This window comes from Lepisma saccharinum, chromosome 27 (genome assembly GCF_977018435.1).
Source record: "Lepisma saccharinum chromosome 27, izLepSacc3.1, whole genome shotgun sequence".
NCBI classification, from domain to species: Eukaryota; Metazoa; Arthropoda; class Insecta; order Zygentoma; family Lepismatidae; genus Lepisma; species Lepisma saccharinum.
The window spans coordinates 49652154-49663328 of record NC_139255.1 but is presented as its reverse complement, the minus strand read 5'-3'; the positions used below and the strand labels follow the sequence as shown (position 1 = coordinate 49663328).

The window sequence follows — 11175 nt, the reverse complement described above, 5'->3', positions numbered from 1 at the left end:
GTGGAGCCTAGCTGAATTTAGGAATTTTTAGTCTCAATTATTTATATATTAAAAAAAACAGTGTTTTCATAGTGTGCTGATACAGAAAAGTTAACAATTTTATTAATCAGCACAATAAACAAAATTTCCTAAAATCAAAACTATGAATGGTCTAAGATTATGGAACTTTTGAAATTACTTCTTTCCATATCTGGTAAATCAAGGGAATGCGGCACTCTATGTATTTATAAATTAGTTTTAGTATCAAACATTATTTTTACCCATTCCAGTGTCAATTTTAAATAACAGCTGATCACTAAAGCACAATTCTCGTGTGTATAAGTGTTTTTTTTTTTAATAAACATTGAGAAAATTTATATATTTGCAAATAAACTTATATTTCCACTTCATTGTACCATTCTATACGTTTATGAGTAGTATACAGGAGGTATTCTTGATTAACAAGTATTTTGAATATTTTTTTCCATAGTGTATTACTTTGCCAATATTTTTAGGTGTGCCAAATAACTCTTTGGATTTTCACATAACTCTGATTCGTGATTAGTCAAAAGTGGCATAAAAGTAATCACGTGACCAAAGTGGCAATCACACAACCCTCAAATCAAAACCTGGTTGGCACAGTGCCTGGGATGAGTGCCTCCATTATCCCTCCCTAGGGCCAGCTCTGACAGCCACATAAGCCTGATGTAGTATACACAAGTTTTGTTCCAATTATGACTCACAATAAAATTTTAAGCCTGGTGCCTACAGAACTAGATTTCCTACTGAAAAAGAGGAATGGACTAGGTACAAAATTGTTACTAATAGTAACCTAATAGTGCTGCTTAATACCACTACCAATAAGTACATAATATCTGGTTTCTTCCTTGAAGCATCAGGAGTAGATGCTAGTTGCAAGTAATTGCAGATGATCCAAAACGCCACAGTGAAGCAACCCTTTGAGAGGACACAAGGCCTGTCAAGCAGCTCTTAACTCTTAACTGTTTGGGGGTGTTATATGATGAGCACAACCCTGTTGTAAGCTGGCTTTCGAGTTCGTTACAATTTCAAAAAGGCCCTCCAACTACCTTCATACTGAGTCAACGGTGAGGAATTGAACCTGAGGCTAAATAAGGCGAATACACAACTATTTTGCTCTGTGAAGTCTAGGACAAAATCTAGTTAGGTAACGATTGTCCCAAGAGTAAGTATTTGCAGTTAGGTGTCTAGTTCAGCAACCAGTTTAGCATTGGTCTAGGAATTCTAGTTTTGTTGACAATAGGCTTTTACACAGGATATACACACTGTTTTAGGCGAAGAAAAAGTTCTTGAGAACAATGCTTTATCGAAAACAGTTTTAAAGATGACATAGAATATTTTTTTTTTGCACCAGTATGTTCTAAATGCTGCCTGAAAGATTCCCCTAAATTAAAAACCTGATAAAAGGAGTGGGGTGGCAAATGCTACTTCACTGAATACTTCCATTAATTTTTAAATTTAGTAACAGGTGGAACGAGACTTTCACGGGACCCAACAGTTAACCAGTTGGACAATTTTCGAGCACTCTTAATACTATCTTATCTTGCTTGCTGTTTAATGTGGTAGCATGGTTAACTGTAAAGAACCTCTTTCCTTCATTTTCAGGAAGAAAAAAAAGCGGTGGAATTTATTTCAGTCTAAGGATGCATAAGAACAAGTTTGAAAAGGAATAATAGCAGCATTTCAAGCATGTCAGGTTCCGAGGTCACCGCAAGTCCACATAAGTTTAAGAATTTGTGGAAAACTGATTTTCTGCAAGTATGAATGGTTGATTTAAACATCCACTCACCCTCGTGTCAATTACAGGCAAGTCAAAGTATTAATGGGAATTTTGGAGTGGATTGATGGTGGTCAGCCACATTGACCAGCCTATTTAAAACTAACATCTAAATCCTGCCTTTCAAGTCAAAAGTTAAGAAAGAGGAGTCATGTCCTCTCAAGGTTCCGCAACACATTGGGCCTATCTCATTGCTGAATTTCCAAAAATGTCTTTTATTTTGAAAATTTATGCTGTTATTAAAGTTCTTTAATGTATATGAATATCTGTTTTTGGGCATTAAGGTAATATCCATATGGATTCCAATCCCTGTAGTCTAGTTGTACTTACAGTGCTTTCAGTGGGGGTGTATTTAGCTAGAATAATTTGCAAAAATTCCATCTTACCCATTCTTAAGGGTGAAGCGAATAGGATATTCTGCTTAAACCAGTGAAATTTTGTGATAGAAAACAGGCTTCGAGCATGACTGGTTAGGTTAGAATATCATGGAGTCCAGTATTATTGAAGAAAAATGATGAATTTGAAAAGACGAAGAGAAAAGAAGAAGAAACTGGGGTAAAATATCCTGGAAAGATGGACTACATTAATAAACCCTGTAATTGTGTGCATGTGGGCACATGTCTTTCTTAAATGGAATTCACAACTTTACAAAAATGCCGTTTTCAGTTCTACTTGGAGTCATACACTGCAGTCCCGTTTAACCGAATTCGATGGGACCGATGGTGCTTCGGTTGAACGAAAATTCGGTTAAACCGGAATAAAGGTTTTCCAATATATGTACAGTACGTACATTTTATTACGTACATTATTTTGATATACAGTACATATGTATTTCAGTGTGTAGGCATAAACAAAAAGCTTAGAATAATACGTAGTCATTTAACTCAAGAATATGAATTACAGTAACATTAAGACTCTGGTACAAAAAGTCCTACGACTAAAACAATAAAGTTTAATTCAGCTTGTGAAAAAAAATCTATATTTTCTTTTGCTTAAGATTAGATGAACGCTTCTTAGCAGCTCGATTCGGTTAACCTGGAAATTCGGTTAATCGGGATTTCGTTAAACGGGACTGTAGCGTATCTCCAATTTACTGACTTATTTTAAGAGTCAAGATATATTCCTAAGAATACATTATTTCCTCTCTCCTGTGAATTTGATAAATTGGTGTTACATTCCTGTGATTCTCACACGACAATATCCGTGGGCATTTTCATTTAGATGTGGGGTGTGGGTTATTAGTGAATCTTTCCCAAAAGCCATGTAGAATAATTCTCCTGCACCATACTGAGCAATAGTAGCATTAACCACACAGACATACAATACTTTTGTTTCTAAAAACTCTGAAAACCAGTCAAATTTGCAGTCACACAAGAAATTTAAAAAAATACTGTATTAGAGAACTAGCTACTACATTTCTCGGTACAGCCAAAGAACATTAGAAGCTGCTATAATAATAATGTATATCCCAATTAAAAGCTAACACATTCAGTTATATAAGAGCAAAAAGACTTTTGACTTACACAATAAAAAGGCAAATAAAGTGCAGCAATCTTTTTGTTCATTACCTACTGAAGAAGTCTAGCAAACTTCGCTGGGCACTAAGGTTAGGTGCGTATTCTTGGCACTAATACTTTTCAGCTAGCAGAAGTAGATATAGTTCTTTCACCCCTATCAGAAAACAACAGTGCATAAATGTCTACTGGGGAAAACCGCTTACCTGTAAATCCATCTCCTGAATCGTAGTACTCTCCTCCACCCTCTTCATAGTCTTCATACCCACCATACCTGCGGGACGAAACAGTCAGAGGTCAACAGTGGCCCTACACATATCTACAGGATGATTCAATCAGAGGCCAACCCGCAAATCTACGTTACAAATGCATGGAAATCCTGCCATTGTACTGCCAGGAAAATCTACAGACGTTTCAGAACACTTTTCACACATCAAAAAATCAATATTTTGTGCGAGAAGCATACCGAATCTGCAATCAATATGCTTTTAATGCCGCACACTTCTGAGGGATTCTAATCAATAAAAGGGGTCTGCGATAAGTGAATCACCCTGTATATCAGAGACAGCAAAACTCAAGCTTCCACATGCCATCCGAAACAGCAGCTTTCATTTTTCCCCCAAAAACTTTTCAACTTTCGGGGAAACAAAATTGATCTGCAGAACAGTATTGTGAGAAAAAAAAGTAACTACTGATCTGTGCTACAACTCTATTCACCATTTTTATGGTGTAAGTACAGTGCCTGGGAACCCTGATTAACAAAACCAGATTCATGCAAGACAAGGCAAAATACCTCAGTGCCCAAATAATCATCTTGTAGGTAGTGACATCTTGGGTAAATTTTCACTTGGAATTTACAATTCAAAAAAGGGACGATTTTTTGTCAACCATTACTGTCCTAAGGCTTCATAATTTCATAACAGATCACCCACACAGAAACTAGGATCTACAAAAGAGCATGCATTTTCAACAATCCAAACTACTATTAAAAACGCGAAGGAAAAGTAACACACAAGAACAAAAGAAAAACTTACTGAAAAAGAGTATACTTGCCAGATTGCAATTAATGCTTAAGAACTTACTGATATAATGTTGCATTTGAAGTACTGAAACCATGAGAGTTCAAGTTTTTGGAGGCAGACTTACATTCTCGCTTCTGAAAGTTCCAGGATCAAGTCCTGGCCTAGCGATGTGCATTCCTTTGCGAATTCCCTTCCTCAAATTGTTGTAGCCAAAGGTTTCAGTGAAGAGGTGCAACATAGGGACAAAAGTGCAAATAAAAGTTTTCTAACGAGGATGCATCGTCCCACATCGTGGTCGTGAGGTCTAAGGCGAAAGCTTTAGGCTCCAGCTACGGGATGAGCGCACGTTTAAGTCTCCTGGGGAAAGAATAACTTTTCCTGAGATTCCGGCCTGTGTATAGGACCGGTGGCCATCCACCATCGTGATGAAACTGGGGAGTTACGAATGAGTAGCGTAGCCTGGTCATAGAAAACCTACAATAACGACTAGGGGTTTGCCGTGCTGTCCACATGTCGTCCCGTAACTGATTGGATGATCTTCCACCTCTGGTGCGAGTGAGGTCAGTAGGTAGGCAGTGGCCCTCATGGGCTGTTACACTACAGGTTATTATTGAGATGTTTGCAGAAGTTAAAAGGTTTTCTAAATATCGGAAAATTGTATTTGAAATTTCATGAACTCATTTCTATTATCTCGGTGGTCTATGCAGTGAAAATTCATGCACTACATATATAGACCACCTTAATATTTCATTGCGTTTAATGCTCCCTAACAATAACTTCTTATGAATGTCTATTTTAGTCATGTAAAAAGTATAATCAATCAACTACAATTTCTGCTAAACCCTGAATTGCAGTTCTGATACACTGCAATTCAGTCATTATCATTGTGATCGAGGATTCAACTAACCTTCACTGGACCCGCCTATTGTCAATAGTTTAGTGTATCAAAGAATGGGGCCAATAGATCTCCCACATATGTTCTATTACAAAATGATTCTCACACAACAATACCAACAAGAACCCATACAGAACAAGAATATAAATGATCAGGATTATTCAGGCACTGTGAACAAAAAAATAATAAAACAAAACAAGTCAAGAGAACATGCAGAAATCTACTTACCCTGTGGCATCGTAAGACTCGTATGACTCCTGTGGATAGTACCCTTGCTCCTCTTCGTACGAGTACGACTCTTCCATCGCAACTCGTGCCCGGTCAAGGATGCTCAGCACCTTCTGTTTGGTGGGTGTTGGTCTTGGCAGAAGGGCTGTTGGTGGATGCGGTGGGGGTGGTGGAGGGGGCACTTTCCTCACAGGCGGTGGCCCACCTCTACCCACTGGGGGCGGAGGAGGAGCCAGGAGTCCACCCCGTCCACGGGGAGGCATGCCCCTCATCGCTCCTCTGACCGGTGGAACAACACCTCGGCCTCCGATGCCTCCTCGGGCCGCTCCCCGCATCGCTATCTGTGGAGCACCTGCTCGCCTCCCTGGACCGTTTGATTCGCCGTTGGACAGCAGCTCCATCTCCCTCATCTGCTCCTGCCTTATCTCATCATTGTTGTCTGGTATAAGGTATTTTCGTAACTCTGCGAGCGCGTATGCAATCCTAGCATGCGATTCTGCAGGAGGTGCGAATGCTGCTATTTCTACATGCAATTCGTCATTTAGATGCTGGTACTTTGGATCCAACGAATTTCTAAGCTCCTCCTCCTGCAAGAATACAAGATGGGAAAAACATGCTTAATATTGTACTAAGCATTGCATAGATTCAAATTACTAGCATACTACCTAGCATGACTAACTCTCCCATATTTCCTCCCAGCTCCAATAGTGACACTCTATTTGTCCCATATATTAGGGTGGACCAAATGAAAACAGAACAGAGGCCACAGAATGAAATCAACAAGGTTTATTTCAAACTTAATCTCCAAAGTTACATAAGCACTTGTCCCACTGTTTCACCAAGTGGTGAATGTCCTGCTCGTAGAACTTCTTTGGCTGAGGTCGAAACCAGTTGTGAACATTGTCCATGGCTTCATTGTCCAAGTGAAAGCGCAGACTCTTCAATGCCTTTTTCAATGGATCAAAGATGTGGCAGTTGCATGGCGATAGATCAGGGCTATACGGTGGGTGTTCCAACACTATCCACCCAAGCGTCGCCAATGTGTTCTTTGTAACAGCTGACATATGTGACCACATGTTGTCATGAGGCAAAACCACTCCAGAGGACAACAGGCCATGCCGTTTGGCCTTGATTGCTGTGTGCAAACGTTGGAGGGTACTGCAGTAACAAGCAGCATATATTGTTTGACCATGGTCCAGGAACTCGAGAAGGGGTCCTCCATGATCGAAAAAACATGTCACTACTCTGCACCATCTTGGACTTCTTCGACAGTGGAGAGCTCTGTTCTGTTTTCATTTGATCCACCCTCATATTTCATTGACAATAATGATCGCAAAATTGCATTGAAATTTACATAAGATAATTAAAAAAAAAAAACACGTTCTGCAGCATGGACAAATACATATAGATTAGGACTAAGAAACATGCAAATTTGTATTTTTTTATTCTGTATTGTGACCTGTATACGACATAAAACAAACTAATTATTTTGTTTAATATTATTCATTCCACAAACATGAACATACGTGCTGGGGTGAGGTCACGCTGCTAACATGCACAAAATTTGTCAGGACTGAATCTCCCATAAATTCAGTCCCGAAAGTTGGAAATCTCTCAAATTCATGGCTGAAAATTGGTCACACTAAGCACACCAGAGATTACTTTTAGAGAACTAACAATATGCCAGGGGGGATCATGCATATCGCCCATGGCACACAGTCAAATGACCCTTTGCATAGTAAAACACTACTTTTCAAGAGAACTTTTTCTCCAGTCTTCAGATCAACATTTTTGTTTTGCTAATGATGGGTATAAAACCTATGATGGAGTTGAAGATACATTGCTGCCTTGCTTTTCTACCTCTTTGGCAGATGTGACCATCTTGGATGATTAGACAAATGCCCATACCTTACTCAGGGTTCGAATCCTGAACCTCGGGCGGTCCACTTTTTTCATGAAAGTAAAACAGGTATTCTTCAGATAAGGCATAAGTTACAACAACACACACCTTGATTTCACTAAGTAACTGAAGTTTTGACAGTACTTACTTATTTTACTGAAGCTTTTGCCACAACATGTGGTTTCTTCAGGCGTTAAGGCAAGAAGAGCTGAAGTTTAAAACATGGGAAGATAAGTTGGGTTAAAAGTTTAAAATTAGACAATGCAGTGTCCTGTCACTGCTTCCGACTACATCTGTGGCTGGTAACTGACTGTGTTACCAGCCAGAGATATAGCATGAAGCAGTGACAGGGCACTCTGCATTATCTTTTACCTTCTATTTTGATCTTTTTAACCCAACTTACCTACCAGTGTTTTAAACTTAGGCTATTCTTGTCTCAACTCTTGAAGAAGCCACATGTTGTGGTGAACCTTGAGTAAAATAAGTAAGTACTGTCAAAATTAGACTTACTTCGGTATTCTTCATTTGCAAAAAATCAATTCTGAATTGAAAAGGGTAATGCAAATAATGTGTTACCTTTGCAATAACTTATACCATTTGGGTAATGTGATTACCACATAAAAGTTGTTACATTGCCCACCAACTCTGGAATAAGTTTTCATCCAGGGCCTAACCACTACTCTACCCCCCCCCCCCCCCCCCCCACATATGCCCTGGGAAACTTTGTAAATTACAAATTCTGTCCACATGGTTGAAGCCATGCTCTAGAGCAAGTGTTCCTAAACTTTTTCGTTTCACAACACCCTTATTGTTTTAAGATTTTTCCGCGGTGCCCAAGTCAGAATGTAGGCCTATTTAACACTTGCAACGTTCACTTAGTGTGGTTTGGTTGCTTGCCTTAAGTTAAAAAAATAACATATTTCAAATTCAGAAACATTTTACATGTAAAAAGTACTAAATAAGCACATATTTGGAACAATCATATCATTGATGGAATATATTGGAACATTTTGCAGCACCCCTGTAAGCCAGCTACGGTGCTCCAGGGTATCACGGTGCACACTTCATATATAAATGTGGAAAATAATAATGGTGGACAGAACAAAAAACACTAATGGGAAAGGACATTAAATTAGGATGGCAATACCAGATATTTAGAACAGAGAGAACTGTGATGAGCAGAGACCGGATTTTAAAAAGAAGTCCTTCTTTTTTATTTTTCAACACTGATCATGGAAAAATTAACAGTACTGCAGAATTATCCCACCAACAAGATTAAATGGTTTTGACTTTCTTTTTTCCTCCTCTTTCAGCCTACACAGTGCAGTCCATAAGTTCCCGGATTGATTTTTTTGCAGCCTTCCCATTAACCCCATCTAGCGGATGACTGTTATTTTGTTAAGACTGTTTTTTTTTCCCAGAACAAAACATTCAACAATTGTCTATTTGGTGCAGTTTAGAGGAAAGAAAAGAACAAGCGCCTTATACCTTCCCTTACCTCCACGAGAGGTGTTGGGAGTACGTTGCAGCGATTGTTGAAACAATGCCATTTGGGCTTAGGCAGCAACAAATGCATTGTTGGGTTCAAAGTGTACTTATCTGCTAGATATAGACTTTATTGTGAAGTATTTTAGAATAGTTTTAACTTAACTGTGTGACAGTGACAAACTTAGTTAAATGGCAAAGCCGGGTACAAGCGGCAGCAAGCTATCGAATGAGGTAAGCTGTTGCAACGAAGATTTCATCGAATAGGATGGCAAGATTTTTCGCTGTACTTTACCTTTTTATATAATTTATTCTTGCACTCCACTAAAAATAATTTTAAATGAAAGCACAATATATACCATTCATATATAAAAAGGGATACATTAATACGAAATCTAATTATAACACCATTAAGCCTAACCAAAAACTCAAAATGCTGATCAAGGCAGAATTTATTTTATTTTAAAACATAAAACGTTTCAACCTTCTAGCAAGGTCTTCTTCAGGCTCTGTACCAAGTACAAATGAAATGAGGCACAAAACAGGAAGATATATATATATATATATATATATACACACAAAAATAACTTTCCTCCAGACACAAGGCAATTAGAAAATTGTTTATCTGGAATATTCCTTTCCAGGTGTTCCAGCAAGTGGCCTCCTGTCAACTGTTGTTTCATCAGACAGGCGATTTTGATAAACATTCCCTTTCATCTGGAATGTGGTTGTACTCCTTATCTAATGCTCTAATGTATCTAATCTAATGTATCCCTTTTTAAATATGAATGGTATGTATTGCAATTTCATTTAAAAAAAATCATTGCCCCCCTTTTTTTGGAAATAATTTTCCCTTTTTTGTCCTTTTTAAAGGAACAATTTTTAAAATCCGGTTTCTAGTGATGAGAATGGAACTAATTCACAACAGAAGCCCTATGCCAAGAAAGTTTAACATGACTACTCCCCCCCCCCCCCCTTTCAACTCCTTATCCCATCTAACCAATGTTGCTGATGGACTGGCCACATTCATGAAAAGTACTAGTATCATTCGTTACAGTGCATTCCAAGTATAATTACGTTCTTTGAAATTTGGACAGATTCTTGAACCAATCACACTACATAAACCGATATCCTTTCTTGTATCACCACCTACTCAGAGATGGTGTTTGTTCTTAGCATCTTTTTCACACAAGCTGATATATATGAAGAAAGTGGAGCTAGATGACATGCTGTCAAAGTTACTGATAGCAGATGAGTGTCATGAAGATGCACTTCTGGAAGATTTTCTCCTCAGGTGACACTGAAGCTTCAAGTTCAACAAGTTGAGCAAGCATATACAAGAGAGGATAAAATGCTGACGAAAGTCATGAACTTTGTTAAACATGGTTGACATAATGTATAAAAAGATATACTTGAGATAACTTAAAAGGAATTTGTAGCATTTAGACAGAGGCCACTCTAAGACTATGATAAAATTCAAGTATAATTCCCAATTTCATGGTGAATTTTTAAAAAATTCAAGGGTATAGTTGACGTGCTAGCTACGTTAACGATCGGCTGGCTTTAAAGTCCACGGAGTGCACCCACCAGCTGCAACAATCAAATTCAATGCAAAGTGTTGCCACACATCTACTCTACGCCACATTGTCCCTCCACGCACAAGCACCTTTCCACGGTCTTCACATTGAAGTTGCAAAGTACGGCAACAGCGTATCCGCAGTCATGTGACTGAGACTCCACGTGGAGTAGACGAGCAGAATGACAGCTGCGCCCATTGGCTGAAGGTTGAGTGTGATTGGACTAAAACAACTCACCCGCTATTTATCCTCACCCACGTTTGTGGCAGCAGCTTTCTTAAGTTCTTCGACGTTAACGAAGTAAACGCGTGGACTATACAAGCAGATGTTTTCTCTATTTCAATCTTACGTATTAACACCTCTCACTACCCACAAACAAATATTAAAATTATAAAGGGTCTCTGCGATTCCAATCTATCGAAAAATTCTAATGCCATTCAAATTAAACTGTATATATATATATATATATATATATATATATATATATATATTAAAATATTTAATTTTAGCTGTGGAGTTTACATTTGCTATTTCACATACTGCATCTATAAACACAAGTCAGTCATAAATGTTACAGTATATATACGAATCAATGTTAATTGTATAAGAATTTCAAACTCAAATTTGCCTAATCAACTTCAAGATATTTTATCTTCCAAAAATCTTCCGTCTGTCTCATAGATTGTTCTGCAAAGGGCACTGAAAAGCAAACGGATTGAGAGAATTCTGTTTATTTTCAACGCAGCTTTCTTTTCCTCC

The 11175-nt window shown here is 38.2% G+C and overlaps 1 protein-coding gene and 1 long non-coding RNA gene across 4 annotated transcripts in view; one reads left to right on the top strand and one right to left on the bottom strand.

Annotated features, from left to right (window-relative positions):
- Positions 1 to 2058, top strand: part of LOC145980278 (uncharacterized) — an 82998-nt gene extending 80940 nt beyond the window's left edge. The window contains exon 4 of the long non-coding RNA XR_014440837.1: positions 1624 to 2058. This is a non-coding gene — a long non-coding RNA (uncharacterized LOC145980278). The remainder of the gene's footprint in view (positions 1 to 1623) is intronic.
- Positions 1 to 11175, bottom strand: part of LOC145980277 (KH domain-containing, RNA-binding, signal transduction-associated protein 2-like) — a 161796-nt gene that overhangs the window by 12025 nt on the left and 138596 nt on the right. For 2 of the 3 annotated variants that reach the window (XR_014440836.1, XM_083113288.1), the window contains exons 4-5: positions 5455 to 6041; positions 3516 to 3583 (exon numbers count right to left, since the gene is read on the bottom strand). Coding sequence is in view for 2 of the 3 variants with exons in the window: in XM_083113288.1 (XP_082969414.1) it covers positions 3516 to 3583; positions 5455 to 6041 (655 nt within the window). In the remaining variant the exon portion in view is untranslated. The remainder of the gene's footprint in view (positions 1 to 3515; positions 3584 to 5454; positions 6042 to 11175) is intronic. The other variant, XM_083113289.1, reaches the window with a different exon arrangement.